Source organism: Cynocephalus volans, chromosome 2 (assembly GCF_027409185.1).
Source record: "Cynocephalus volans isolate mCynVol1 chromosome 2, mCynVol1.pri, whole genome shotgun sequence".
Taxonomy (NCBI): Eukaryota; Metazoa; Chordata; class Mammalia; order Dermoptera; family Cynocephalidae; genus Cynocephalus; species Cynocephalus volans.
The window spans coordinates 100,682,550-100,698,857 of NC_084461.1; the positions used below are offsets into that span (position 1 = coordinate 100,682,550).

The following is a 16,308-nucleotide window of genomic DNA, read 5'->3' on the forward strand; positions in this document are numbered from 1 at the left end:
TAAGACCCCTGGAGGAAGATAGATTACTGAAAAATTTTAAGCTGCCCAAGTGTTAATGAGAGCCACTATTTAAAAAATCTGTAATTAACTCTGCTGATCACTGTTTTAGTCTTCTACCTATCCAGTCAAATGTCCCAGCACAGCTCAGATAAAGATTTCAAATACACATTTTAGAGGAAACTGTTTGGTGACCCTCTGGGAATGAGTAAAAAGCTGTTACAGTTTGAATCATTGCCCTCCCCAAAAAAGATATGTTGAAGTCCTAACCTGTAGTACCACAGAAAGTGGCCTTATTTGGAAATAGGGTCTTTACAGAGATAAACAAGTTAAAATGAGGTTATTAGGGTGGGCCCTACTCCACTGACTGGTGTCTTTATAAAAAGGGGAAATTTGGACACAGAGACAGACATGCACACAGGGAGATGATATAGAGACACAGGGAGAAGACAGCCATGTGACTACAGTGATACTGCCACAGCTAAGGAGCTCCGGGGGCTGCCAGGAGCTAGAAGAGGCGAGGAAGGGTCCTTCCCTACAGGCTCAGAGAGAACGTGGACCTGCTGACACCTTGACGTCAATACACTTCTGTTGTTCAAAGCCATCCAATTTGTAGTACTTTATTACAGTAAGCCCAGGAAATGAATACAGGAACTTTCAGACTTCTGAAAATCTAAAATAAGTTGATGGTTGGCTTGAGGGGGTAGGAGGAAGGAGGAGTAAGTAATGCATTTCTTCTGTCCTTTCCCTGCCAACTCCAGAAACTGAAAGATTGCCTTAAAACTCTGGACGTCAGCAGTGATGATTCAGGAACCAGGTAGGAAACATGACAGAGCTGGAGAGGGGACCATTCGAGCTGTGCTCTGCAGGCAGCATTTTCCTGGAGTCATTAACAGCAGAGGTGCTCAGGGATGACAGTGGAAGTACACAAACCAACCTGATCCTGAGGGCATGTCTGATACTTCTGGGGACTCCAAGTCTACAGTTTAGAATCTTAATTTAGGTGTTAATGTTGACATAATGACAGTTGTGCCACAGGCTGATTGGGCCTGGTATTTGCTGAGCGCCTTCTATATAGCATAAACTATGCCAAGCAAGCTACAGAGAGAACATTCCTCAGAAGGCAGTTCCAAGGTCATTGTTAATAGAAGCAGTACAACAATCTAAGGGCGACTTCTTATCACCTAATCCAAGATATTGGCCTAGCTTGAAAAATAAAATTGTTAAATTACCAGGAAATAAAATCCTTTTTCACTTTAGACACATTCTCTATTAGCAGGACACTTACCACCTGAGAACAAAAAAACAGAAGACAGAAGGAAAAAACACCTTTCCTAAACTAACAAGATCAAAGGAGATGCTCATGTTATTGATGAGAGTCAGCAAGTGAGAGAATCATAAACTCAAGAGCTTCTAGAGAAATTGTGACTTTGTGTAGTTTGTTCCCAATTTGTAAAGGTGGGAGGGAATTAACATTCACTGAGTACTTATATGCCAGGCATACACAACCTCCTCTAATCCTCAAAAACCCTACAAGATAGGTATGTCTCCCATTTTACAGATGAGAAAACTAAGGCTCTGAGGGGTTATGAACTTTGCCAAAATAACTTTGCAATTTGAACTCTAGTCCAACTCATTCCAAAATTCTTCACGATGCACCACAATCCCTAGGCAGTAGATTTCCAAAGAATGCCTAATGAGAACATTGTTGGCAAAATCCTGGGAAGCAACTGAGCCAGAATTTGAATGACACTGATGGGGCGGCAGCACAGAATTTACCACAGTTATTCTTTATCTATGACTTACTAGGTTTTCCGAAGTGGGATGGCAAATTGCTGACACAATTTTCTGGTGTACTTTCGAGCAATTGAAGATAACCAAAAGGACCCTCCATTGAAATTATCTCTTCAACCCACTATTCTAACTTTTAAAAGATTTTAATATTCTTCTTTTAAAATAAACCGCCCAGTTGTGGAGAGCAAAGGTCAAGAGCCCTGGGAAATAGCAGTTTAGTTTTGAGGTATCACTGAGACATCCAAATGTCCATGTAAAGTAGGTGGTGGTGTAAATGGATTTGGGGCTCAGAGGAGAGGTTGAGGCTGAAGAGAGTAGACTGTGGCACCATTGGCAATAGGTGGTAACAGAAGTCATGTGCACAAATGAGAGCACCTAAGGGATTAGAATAATGCAAGAGTTAGGGTTCCACAATGTTGGTAGTGTTAGTCAATTAATACACTGGAATTACAAAATGCTAAAAGCCCAAAGCAAACACAGATAGTCTATAAAATGACTCAAAATTATCTTCTCCCAGAATGTCAGCATGAGAAAAATGCAATGATCCAGATTTTCTAATCTTCCTCTGAAGACTTAACTCATCTGTTAATAAAATATCTGATCTTTAAATAACAAATTTCATGTGAGTCCAATCTCATATTTGCAATCCAATAATAATAAATTTCATATTTGTAATCAAATTCTCATATTTGCAATCCAATCTCGTAGTAAAGGAGACCAGGATAGCCAACCTAATTTTAGTTAATATTTTTATAGTACATGTAAGAACCTAATCGTTCAGTCTGAGTTACTTTGTCATGTTGCATCCATCTTTGCTATTAATACTAATTTGGATTGCTCAGATGTCCAGATCCAAGTCAACAATTATCTAAATGCCAGAGGTCATCTAATGTCCTTTTCATAGGGAATCTGGATTGGAAAGACTTAGACACATCCTTAGGAAAATGCCCAATTGGGAAAAAAAAGGGTCAAATTCATGGCTTATCATAATGTAAGAATAGCAAACAAAGTCTATAAATTAAGTTCAGATAGGTCGATTTCATTCCTAGATTAATTGATTTAGATAATTGAACCTTACTTCGTCTCTCTCCATCAACTAGATAGTCTGGCCCATGTTTGACATGCTTATTTCTTCTAAATCAATGCTTCTTCCATTCCTATTGCCTCCAAGTCAAACTATACGTAAGTGGAATGCTGAGATATGTGAAGAAGGTTAATATAGACTGCAACTCTTTCTAGTTCCATAAATAACCTCTTAAAGCATAAAATAATTTGAGCTCTTAAACTACATACAATTGAATTGTGGACAGTTGAAACCAGCCCTGAAGGCTGTTATGTCTACATATTCTGGAGAGAGGTTATTGTGGTTCTTAGCAGAATTAAAACTGATAAAGCAAAAAATCTTTGGAGGAGTTAAAGAAATTATCTCGAATGGAATCTAAATGAGCCTTTTCACACATTAAATTAATCCTTTCTTAAGCAATTTATGTTTTAGGGTAAAGAAAAAAGGTGAAGGGTACAATAGAGTAAGCCAATGATGAATAAATACAGATTTGGGGGCACTGTCATGAAAGTACATACATCTCTACTAGTGACTGGAGAAGATGCTACCAAGAATAATTCTACCCTTTGTAGAAAGTGATAGTTCCCTAACTGGAATCTAATAACTCCACCCATTTTAGAACTGATCATCTAAATCTGAAAATTGCCCATGAAGATGACTTCTAATCACCAGAATCCTTTCAAACCATTTGCATTACCAACTTCACATGTTTGCTCTGAAAATATTTAAAAACTCAGTCTACCAAAGATATTGAAAAGATTGGGAATTTCTCTTCTTCCCAATTTGCTATACATCTCTGAAAAACTTTATGTGAGCCTTGGAAAACTCAAAGGTTTTCAGAGGCAGGGCAAGTAACAAAAGTGTGAAATGAACCAGGTATGGAAGAGGGCATGCCTGCACAAAAGAAGAAAAATATCCAAATTCAAGTATTAAAAAAAAAACAAGAAAAGTATTTTTCCAATTTATAGATGAGTAAACAAAATATATACAGGCACATTACTCCTGGAGTGGCCACTTTGAAACCCCCATACCAAGGACATTCTCTGAAGCATTGTTTATAAGAACAAGACTAGAAAACCTAACTATCCGAAATAAAATCCCATGCAGTCATCAAAACCTTGTTTTCTAAGAGTGATAGAAACGATTTTTTCAGTTATTGTTATCTTTATATTTGGCAAATATTTCTCAATATTTAAATGAGCTTAATAGGAAGGTTAGATAATAAATCAAAGTTTAGATTTTGGAATAAGTTGTGGATTCAAATCCTACCACTGCCATTTATAAGCTTTGAGACCCTAGACAGGTTGGTTATTCAACTCTTTCATCTTCAGTCTTCTCACTGGTGAAATTTCTTAAGAATGTTATGAGAAATAAAATAAGGTCTACATAAAGCAATTAGCATGGTACCTAGAATACAGCACTCAGAAAATGGTAAACTGTTGAAATCATAAATCCTAACAAATCTTTCAGCTAATCCTAGATTTATTTTGCAATTAATTCATTCAAGGACAAAGGATCAGGATTCAGCAAATTTTACTCTGACACATTCTAGAAGATCCATGCTGAGATTGCTTGGTTGGTTTCAAATAGTTGAGGTGTTTAGTTAAATGTTTGCCTAAGAGCCCAAATTGATTCAAAGCTTTAAGAGATAATTTTGGCCTTCCCTATAAATATTACCAGGCCTACCTCGAGTGACAGTTCCCATCCCAGCTGAGCCTGCTAAATTTTCACTGTAGTTTCTGCTCTTGTACTTCCTATCCCAGCTTGGCATCCATACACACAGAGGAATAGTTCTGTTCTCTAAAGCCCAACTACTCCAGGTAAGCCATGGCTCAGCAGCATTGGCTTCACCTGGAGCTTGTTAAAAATGCAGACGAAGACCTGCTGCAGCAGAATCTGCATTCTCCAGGTGATCTACATGCATGTTAATGTTCAAGGAGCACTGCTGTATAGTAGATGCTGCTTTTACTGAATAAGACAATTGAAATCTGTCACAAACTATGTTTACTTTAGGCACTGATGCTTGACACAGATTACAGAAGCCTTTTTCTTTTGCTTTTTATGAGCTCTTGTTCACTTTTATGTAATAACAAAGAAACACACCTGGATGATATTATCTTGAGTTTTTTATCTGATGAACTGAATTATACCTTGTAGGGAAAATATAGGAAAATGGCCAGGGCTCCCTCGGATGTTTGGAATCTTGCCGAGCATTTGATATAAATATGTAACTGTGCATATGTGCCCAGGTGTTCCTTGGGTATTGTCTGTGGATGTGTGTGGGCACCCAGGTGTTCCTGGGTTGTCTGACTCACACCCAGGTGTCATGGGTTATCAGACTTAAGTATAAAGGATGAATGGCTCTGATCCACAGTGCTCCCGCCCCAGTGGGGGGAAGGGTGGGCATGGGGTGGCTTCTACTGCCACTGGAGGCTGCTGCTGCTGGACCTGTTGCTGCTGGACCTGCTGGGGGCTGCTGTAAGCTGCTGCTGAGGAAATTAAGGACTGAGCTTGTGTCATCTTCTCCTGGGATCTTTCCCAATTACCTAGCTTGTGGATCTGTGTGTGAGGGGTCTGGTGACCCAGCCGGACATGTGAGGGGTCTAGGTGAACCAGTATCTACAATGGGTTTGGAGAGTCGGTGGGCCCTAGCCTTAGCCCAAGCAAGACAATAGCCCTAGCAATACAATTGGCTATGTTGGCAGGATTCTGACAATAGCTCTAGCCATACATACCTCAAAAAAATTATTCATATAACTCTCCACTTTAGTTTTGGTAATGATAAGCAAATAGTAGCAGATGATTTCCTTAGTACAATTTTCTACTCAAATGTATCCTCATCATTTGTAAAAGATATCTCATGTGGTTAAATCCTATTTTCTCAAATGCTATTTAAAAACAGAATGTATATGTGAAGCCACCATATAGCGAGTACTTATTATACACCAGACACTGTGTTAAATACTTTATGTACATTATCTAATTTACCTAAAGTACATAGCACTTAAACTATTTTACAAATAAGATGGAGCTCACAGGCTAATAACTTGTCTAAGATCACACAGCTGTTAAGTTACAAACCTCAGATACAAATCCAAACTACTTAGGTTCCAAAAATCTGTACTAACCATCACTACTGTTTCCACAATGTGTTCTATAGAATGTTCGGTTATATTCAAAATGAAATGGGCACTAAATGGAAGAATTCCTGTAGTCAAAAATAAATGTCTAACTTTGCTTAATTATCAAACTTATCTGCTCATGGAGTCCTCTCCCTTTCCCAAAACATGTAACCTACTGAGATCAATCTTTTAGACATGCACTGCTGTGTACTAATCTTTACAACTTTTTAAGAATGTTTTTAGAATTCCCTGTTACCCAACAACTTTAAGTCATTAGCTATACTCCAAGAAGGAATCCAAGTGCTTACATATCAAAGCTACGGGCAGAACTGGTAACCTAAGAAATTTTACTAAAAAAAATAATTTATAGACTACAAATGTTTCCATATAGTAAAGGTGTGCATCACTTTAAAAATGGAGGGATCATATAGGGTATAAAGAATCCAAATGAGGAAAACAAATTAAGGTGTTATACAGCACCTTAAAACTCTAGGTAAATTTTATCAAATACTAAATCGAGCTCTTTGGTAATTACTCAAAGAAGTTGAAAAGTTACGTTAACACAAAAACCTGCGTATGGATGTTTATAGTAGCTTTATTTGTAATTTCCAAAACTTGGAAGCAACCAGGATGTCCTTCAGTAAGTGAGTGGATAAACTGGTACACCCACACAATGGAATATTATTCAGCACTAAAAAGAAACGAGCTATCAATCCATGAAAGACATGGAGGAAACAAATGCACATTACTAAGTGAAAGAAGCCAATGTGAAAAGACTACATACTGTATGATTGCAACTAATTACATTCTGGAAAAGACAAAACTATGGAGACAGTAAAAAGATCAGTGGTTGTTAGGAATTAGGGGGTAGGGAGGATGAATATGCAGAGCACAGCGGATTTTCAGTGCAGTGAAACTACTCTGTATTATACTATTGTGAATATATGTCATTATACAAATGTCCAAACCTATAGAATGTACACCAAGAGTGAACCCTAATGTAAACTATGATTTTCTGACATGTCAATGTAGGTTCATCAATTGTGACAGATATACTACTCCCATGGATATGCATGTGTGGGGGCCAAGTCATTTGCCACCCTTCCATCTGCTCTCTTTTCATTGTAGTTTATTGTTATAGATGTCTCCTAACAGCATTATAGTTGGAGTTTACTTTCAGTTTCGGAGTGATTTTCAAGAAGAGGAAGGAGATGGATAGGATTTTCTATATTGAAACTGGAAAAACTATTTTTTGGAATGATGATTTTAGCTCAAAGGTACGACATTTAATATTTACTCATTGGATCCATAATTAATATCTTTTCTAGATCTTCATTTTATAACACCCTAGGAGATAGCTCCTTAATTCTTAAAAAGCAATAACAAGGTTTTTTGTTTGTATCTTTTTCTTTGGCAGATGGACTATATGGGGATCCAAACCCTTGACCTTGGTGTTATAACATCACATTCTAACCAACTGAACTAACCAGTCAGCCCTGTTTTCTTTTTAAATGATGGTGCTATAGCATAGGGTGTAGATGTTCTGTATGTTTGCCAGACATATTTTCATGAAAAAAATCACTTATAAATTGAACTTTCATTGTATTTGGAGTGAAGTAAGTCAGGCACAGAAAGAGAAATACCACATGTTCTCACTTACTTGTGGGAGCTAAAAATAAATATACAAAAGGGGAGGAAAGGGAAGAAGACGCAACAATCACAATTCCTTAAACTTGTTAAGAAAAGTGAACAGATATGATGATGGGTGGGAGGGGGGAGAGGGGAGGGAGGAAACGAAAATCAACTACATTGTATACTGATAAATTAAAATTTAAAAAAAATTTTAAAAACACCAACCACTGAATTCAGATAGATTTTTAAAAAGAAAAGAAATCTAGGGAAAAAAGGGAAAACTTTTTACTGAAAAAAATTGTTTATTAAAAAGTATTTTTAAATTATCCACAGGCAGTAAGAATACAGTCTACAATTCAGGTATGGCACATTTCAATTTGTTTTCATTTTGACAGTATTCTACAATCTTACTTATATATGCAGGCAAGAGTCTAGATAGAACCTTAAGGATACTCTTTTCATAATCATAGCAAGTAACTATTCTCCTCTGTTCCAAAGAGAAGATTTCAGACAAGGGAAGGCAAACTTAAAGAAGCAACTCCAATAGTTTCACAGATGATCTCAGCACAAATGGCCAACTGGGAACAGAAATACCAGAAAGCTGAAAGGGAAAAGCTGCACAGCCTTTTTTTTTTCTTTTTAAGTTTTTTGTTTTTGTTTATTGAAACATAATTGATCATATATATCTGTGGGGTACAGCACTGAATATTAATACCTGTGTGCAATATGGATAATTTATATATTCAACATTATACAAGGTAATTTTTTGTGGGCCTTTAACAATTTCTCATAAACCCTCTTCTCCTTCCCCCTTTCCCACCTCTGATAACCTCAGTTCTGTTCTCTCTTTTCCAAAGTTCAGTGTATTATTGTGATTGATGTATCTTTTTATTTTTTTTGCTCCCACTTATGAGTGAAGACGTGTTCTCTTTCCATGCCTGGCTTAAGCTGCATAGCTTTCTAAGTCTTCAGGACAGTTCCTTTTATTTGTGTGTGTTCTAACATGTCAGAACATTACAAATGCCCTTATTTAGGCAGTCAGCACAATGACCAATAGGCTCCCCTTTCCCCCGCAAATACGTCAAACTCCTTTTCCCTTGTGCCAGTTATTTCCCATTTATGCCACCCCCTCAGCCACCACCAGATCTATCCTCTCCTGCCCCAGGAAGATGACCCCTGCTATTTGCATCTCTAGAGAGCCTTTGCTGGCTTCCAGTTAGTCTTGGTTAATAAACAGCACCTGAAGATCAGGTGGAAGTAGACACCACCTCTTTGGCAATAGATGCCTCCCATGGCGACTTCAGCTCCCACCAGGCAACCCTTCCTCAACGTTCTCAATGAGATCAAAGGAACACTACCTCCTCCCCTTGTCCTTCTTTAGAGGCAGTAATGGTTTCAGGCTGTTGCTAGTCTTTACTACTGCCCCTATCTCTAAGCAATCCTTTCATGAACTTCTTTTCATTTCAACCATTTGGGGTGAGTTCTACTTCCTGCCAGAATTCTGAACAATTCACCAACCCAACCAAGCCTTTTTGTACTTCTTGTTCATGCTACCTGGAATGCTCTTCACTTAGATCTTTGTATGGCTGGCTCCTCAGCAATCAGGTGTCAAATTTACATCACCCTCGTTAGAGGGACTTGCTTCCTTGACCACCAGATCTAATGTTAGCTCCCACCTCAAGCACTCTCTAGCCCCTTCCCTGTTTTTATCATCTCTCCTTGCTAGAAGTTAAGCTCCAAGAGAACAGAAATCTAGCTAGGCTGTCTTGTTCACTTTATACCCAGAGCACAGCACAATGTCTCACAGACAGCAGGAGTTAAACACTTTTTGTGAAATGAATGAAACAGTTCCAAATCAAACTTAACAAAACTAAATTCCTTTAAGTTTATTTTTAAAGGAAAAGAGTCCCAAGGAAAACCCCAATTCTCAGGATATTCCCATAAAAGCAAATAAAAACTCCTTTATAATAAATGCGAATCGGTCTGGTAGAACATAATTTCTTAAGAATATTCTTGCCTGTAACGCTAATTATCAATTCTTTTCTGTAGCAATATGATTGATTATATTCCCACGTGGGACATTCCCCTAGGGCCTAATCAGATTATGGGGTATTGCAAAAGATGTCACAGGCCCAGATTGTGTTCAGTCCCCAAAAGGAGATACCTCTGATTCCTACTACTTTCAAGAAAGCAACTGTGAATAGAAGAACTAAGTTATTATAGTGTATGACAAGGATAGCCTCGAATCTACTCTTACTAAATAAAAAAAAAAAATTTAAGACCCATCAAGCATTAGTAATGCTTTGCTGCAATCCACAACTGATCTCATACCAGAGCCCCATAACCAAGAGTATGACTGTGAACTAAAGGACCACTATCTGGTCAAAATCTAAACTATTATGGATCAGAAAAGAAATATTAGAAAAACTGATAAATAACTGAACTAAATTAGTTTCATGGTAAGCTTTTCTAATGATCTAATTAAAGCTAGTAAAAGTCCAAAATAATTTTATATAAAAATTTAGCTCTAAGTTATTATGTACAGCTAAACATCTTTTCATAAATAATTTGTTTCAATTTTTCACATAAACATACTAAAAATTCCTAGAATGCAGATTTGAAATTATAATTTATTTATTTTTAATTTTTATTAAAATTGAAAGAAATCCAGTTGAACAATTTATATACAACCATACAATGTTTGAAACAGCTTTCCCATTCCTGTTAAAGCTTTATATTTAAAAATGTCTACATGATATGTGCTTACTTACACATGCTTAAGAGTATCAGCTTAACCACACGCGTGACTTTAGCAGCTTTATTGCACAATGATCCACATAACACTGCATATTTGCTTAGTGTAGGCTGTCATAAAGTGCTATTCACACAGGGAAAAGGAACAAAGATCATTAAACACTGAAATTCTCCATGATATTTTCTACTTGGGTTGGAGGGAAAAGCTGATTTAGTATGCTACCTGCCCGAATAATAAATTTCCATTAAAAAAAGTAACGAAAAAACAGGCCTAAGAGTTTTGGTTACTCCGTTAAAATATGTCAAAAGCATTACAAAATTAATTAGTGCTAAATGCATAACAGTCTAGTTTCTGAACATTTTAACTTCAAAAAATCAAGCAGTTTAAAATAAAAACCACCTACCTAAAAGAACATCTTTCAAAAATAAATATACAATTTAGATAAAATGTAATTCTTCAAATTAAAAGAAATTTCAACTTTTAAAAGGGTACACACGGTCATTATGATTGTAGTTATTACTCCTAAATAATTAAATTTGTATTTTTACTTGTTTTTATTACAAATGATTACCAAATAATGAGCCATAGAAAATGCCATATGGTCAATTACTCCACATTTTATAATATATTTAATGCTACTAAAAATATATCCTGAACTTTTCAAACATGTAAACATAAATCAGGAAAATCTGATATGTACTATTTGTGCCAAAAAATGAAAATCACAAGACACAAGAAGAGTGCAAGAGAACCAATATGTGTTAGATATCAGCCCACCTTCACTAATATTTCTGAAAAATAATTATTTGATACAAGCACAAGTATGTTCACAGAGTAAGAAAAACTGAAGATAAATTTTACTGGAAAAAAATATAGGAAGTGAAAAGTTTCATGTGGTTCTTAAGAACTTTGTGTTTCCTGCAAGAAACCATGTTTACTACACATGCCAGTTAATGGGTATTACAGCTAAGGGAACTCTTAAAAATGTTCAATACAACTTGTAGTCAAACAAAAAACAAAACAGCAGTAGTCATTTTCTAGGCAATATACTCTTAATACTTAGTTACAAACTTTAAAATACATAATTTTCCACTTAAATATACTACCATTTTATGGTCCTTTTCTTCTTACCTATCTATAATGTTTTCCTATTAAAAACAAATGCAAGACACACTGTTTAGTACTCATTTCTATCCATAAGGCATTTAAAAAATATCTTCTCTTAGGATATAAACAGGATATAAAAATAAAAAACCAAAAAAAAAAAAAAAAAAAACCAAAATAAATACTTTTGTACCCCCTCCCAAAACAGGAATGTTAAGTATCAGCAATACCAGCTGACATAAGATTTACTGTGCATAAAAGGAAAGAGAATCCAGTTGCAAAGTTAAACATTTCAATTAACTAGGAAACCATTAATCATTAACTAGGAAAGAACGTCTTCCTTCCCATCATTTGTGAAAGGCAGAACACCAACATGGAAGAGACAAGGCTGTTTAGGTTTTCTGTGTTTTAAGAAGAATCATACACAAAAAACAAAGGTAGTGACCAAATACTTAGATGATGTGTGATTAGTTACGAAGGTTAACACTAAGGCATTGTTTTGCTCACACTTTCATCCTCAGCCACATCGGATGTTTAAACTACATGTTCTCTAGGTATTCCAGACATTTTCCTGTGATGGGTTCTTCAAGTTGAATTCCTCCACTGCCCATTAATGCGAATGCTGGATACATGGTATGTGAACAGTCCACTTGGCGCTCATAAAGGCATTTCATGTGATCCATGTCATAGAAACCCACTTTGCCTTTATCATAGTCAAGGAAAATCCCTATACTTGTTGGCATGGGAAGAACTCGATGTTCAGGTTCATTAGAAGAAGTAGGTGACTTGGGTATAAAAAATTTCTTCATGCCTATAGTAACTAATGTGAAGGGCTGTGAAGAATCAAAACAGGCATCTTCACTTCCGCTGTCATGCCCACTGTCTTGCTCATATCTAAAACACAACACACAGAGTATCTGTATCTTCATTCACAGACCTTCAAATATCTTCAAAATATTTTCACACTGTAATAGACATTGCTTTAAAGTCAAAATAATTTTAGGGCCAGCCCGTGGCTCACTCGGGAGAGTGTGGTGCTGATAACACCAAGGCCATGGGTTCGGATCCTATATAGGGATGGCCGGTTAGCTCACTGGCTGAGCGTGGTGCTGACAAAACCACGTCAAGGGTTAAGATCCCCTTACCAGTCATCTTTAAAAAAAAAAAAAAAAGTTAAAATAATTTTTACATCAAAAGCTTTCTACTAAAACATAATCAATTAAAAACATAAAGAATACACGTTGCCATTTAGAATTATACCACAAACAGCCCCAAATTCCCTGTCATAAAACATCATCCACTTTTACATAAATATATATGCAAGTGAGAACCTAAAAATTCATTAAGAACTTTGGCTTATCAAAAATAAAGTGGGAAGAGGGGAGTGAAGGGACTGGTCAAAGATTTTTTTTTTAAGTTATTTTTTGGCCAGTACAGGGAACCAAACCCTTGACCTTAGTGTTACAGGGCCATGCTATAACCAACTGAGCTAACTAGCCAGCCCACAGATTAAAAATTTATAGCACACAATCACATGTAAGAAAATATAAAGACAAGATGTGTGCCCTAATCCAAGGAATTACCAGACTAAGTAAAATAAATGGAAACTACAAAATAATGCATGAGAAAAAAACATGCTTCATTCTCCTCCTAAGAACTTTATTTCCTGGTTGGGATTTCTACATGGATCTATGATGTGAACAAGGATTAGGAAGTTTTTTTTCCCCCTTCTACTATAAAACAGTAGTAAAAACTTATAGAAAATTTTGAAACTTATTCCCTTCTTTTTCTTCATAGGCATAACTAGATTTTTATGTATTTGAAATCATACTGCATCAAAAATTTTAAAGTTTTTTCACTTCTAGTATTTCTCATGTTATAAACTTTTTACACATTAATACTAATATTCTATCAATTGGACATGCCACTATATTTAATTAACCATTTTCCTTTTCCAATTTTTTGTGCTCTATAAATTTCTCATCATTGTGCAAATGATTGTGAACCCGGGATACTGTTCACATAAGTGGTTAAAAATTATTTGTCTGGGCTAGCTCACTTTATTGCATCTAAAAGAACTAAACTGTACAATCTCTTTTAGTCAATCTCTTAAGAAACTGAAATTGTCTGCTCTGGAAACATGTCTACCATGACACGATTTTGTAAAGGACTTGTGGGAAAGTCTAAAGAAACTGTCCTGTAACAAAAGAACAACCTGGTATCAATTGTAACGTAGGGCAATTATAGGCATTTCTTTATATATGTGGGTAATTTTTATCACATGTAGAAAACTTTCAAAATTTGAAACCGTGAAGCTATATCATAATCAAGAGGTATCGAAAACAGACTTATTTCCTCATGACATCAGAAATTAACTGCTAAATCTCATTATTCAACATGTGACCGTAAGATAACCTAACTCATTTTCTTAGCCAGCCACAAAAGCATGGCCAAAACACCCGAATTTAAGAAATGCATAGTGCAAATATAACAAATAATTCCAAGTCTATTATCAGGCTTACCTTGCTAAACACGGATATTTACTTTTAAAAGAATTATCAAGTTCTCGATCAATAAAAGTATCTACCTTGGACTAACCGCATCCCGGGGAGAATGGAGCCATTCTTGTAGTTTATTGCTGGAAGCAACTCCCACTTTTACCAAGTATGAATACGGTTCCACACGGAAGGCCCAAAAGTGTTTCCCTTTTGTAATTCCAACGTCTCCAATGATGTAGTCCAAGCTTGTGTAACAACCCACTTGGATACGTTCAGCAGCAAGTAGAAGATTAAATCCAGCTCTGCTCTCTACCCGGTCTCTCTTCAAGTTCAGCAGGAGGTGTTCATTATTATAGCCACATTTTTCATCAAAGAGGAAACTGAAAACTAAATAGAGCTTAAAATTAATTTAAAATTGGTCTGGAAGGTATTTATTAGCATTTCTATAATTTAAGGTTAAATTTAATAGGTTTTCAAATAGAAATTTCTGAAAAGAGATGGGAAGAGGAAGGAATCACACTATCCCAGACAAGGATGACAAACCAAAACTCCAACTTAGCAATAACTTCCAGTGTATTCTCTATACCTGAAAATCTTCAGAAATCTCAAAATCAGAAGAAAATATTTTAAACATTATGTGAAAATTTATGAATTTGGCTCTTTGGAACAGAGATAGCAAATACATATATCATAGATATTTTACACTACTGGATCTATTCTTTTATCTTTAAAATAAGGGTTTGTACATTTTCACAAATATCTGTAAGTGTTCTTAAATATCTATTCTAAATTTTAATTTGGAAAATTTTAGATATTTTAATAAGGCATTTTTCTTACAAACCAACACAACAGACTTGAGAAGCATGGCATAGGTTAAAAAAAAAAAAAAAGTATGGGCTTTGAGTGCAGAGAGACCTGGGTTTGAGTGCCTGCTCAAGCATTTAAGTTTGATCTAAACTAATTTTCTCATCTATAGAATGGAGATAATGACACTATCATAAGTCTCTATCAACTCAAATCCATTAAGCATAATGTTGGCTCTTAGCCAACAGGGAAAAGAACCCAAATGTCTATCAAGAGATGAGTGGATAAAGAAAATGTGGTATATACATAAAATGGAATATTATTCAGCCTTAAAAAGAAATTCTGATACACGCTACAACATGGATGAACCCTGAAATAAGTCAGATGCAAAAGAACAAATGTTGCACTTATATGAGGTCCCTAGAATAGGTGAGTTCATAGAGACAAAAAGTAGGAAAGAGGTTACCAGGCTCTGAGGGGAGACACCATGGGGAGTTACTGTTTAATGTGTACAGAGTTTCAGTTTGGGATGAGGAAAAAGTTCTCGGGATGCAAATGATGATAGTTGAGCAATACTGTGAATATACTTAATGCCACTGAACAGTACATTTAAAAATGGTTAAAATGGTAAGTTTTATTTATAGTATACCACAATTTTAAAAAATGGCTGCTAGGAAGCTAAAGCCATTCCCCATATGTAGGCTGCCCATCCTTTGTGGTAATGCCTATTGTCCTGGCACAATTATTCATGCTTCCTTTCAATCTCAAAAGTCCTCTGGTTTGCACAATAAATTTAAAGGATCACTCTATTCATACAGTTTCTCTCCAAGAAAAGGAAGACAACCGTTAATATTTCCTTTCCTCCTTCCCCCTCCACTATGTTACTGAAAACAGCAGCTACATCCAGTTTTCTTTTTCTTCCACTTTCGGTCAGAGACCAGAAAAGAAAGCAGAAATGGCATCAATTTAAAAACATTTACTTAATACTTGAAAATTTATCCTAAAACTCTATTCGGTTTTTATTAAAATTCAAGATAGATAATTCTAGCCAACCCTATGTATCTGTATTCTAATTTTTTTTTTAAAGTCACAATGTGCGTGAAAAACAAATAGTGCTTCTCTATTTTGAACAAAAAGGGAAGGAAAGGCAGAGTGCAGAAAATACGGGTACCCAAGCCACTAAAAATGGACAGGGGGCAATGGGGCCTAAAATCTAATCGAGATATCTCTAAGGTGGTGACTGACAGGGCACAATTTTTTCCTGCTAACAAGACTGAGCACAACTTTAGTTCTAAATGTCCCTCATTCACAGAGACATTGTAGTGAACCTCAAGTAACCTGTAAGTCATTCATTCTCATTCTATAAAATATTGAGGCACCGTACATGCAGCATCAGTGTTTTTTAACGTGGAAGTGGAAGAGGGCAGCTGGGCATGAGGAGCTTTTAGTGTGGGGCAAAGAGCTGTGCGTGTGGTTCTAATACATGCCTTCTGTCCCTGTAGGCTGACAATCACTGAGTTAGAAATCCAGTCCTGTAAG

At 36.1% G+C, this 16,308-nt stretch overlaps 1 protein-coding gene across 3 annotated transcripts in view; it reads right to left on the minus strand.

Moving 5' to 3' along the window:
- Positions 1–10,949: 10,949 nt before the first annotated feature.
- Positions 10,950–16,308, minus strand: part of TRIM36 (tripartite motif containing 36) — a 31,331-nt gene continuing 25,972 nt past the window's right edge. For all 3 annotated transcript variants that reach the window (XM_063086176.1, XM_063086177.1, XM_063086175.1), the window contains 2 exons: positions 14,055–14,352; positions 10,950–12,361 (listed from right to left, as the gene is read on the minus strand). In XM_063086176.1, coding sequence (XP_062942246.1) covers positions 12,007–12,361; positions 14,055–14,352 — 653 coding nt within the window. In that variant the 3' untranslated portion in view covers positions 10,950–12,006. The remainder of the gene's footprint in view (positions 12,362–14,054; positions 14,353–16,308) is intronic.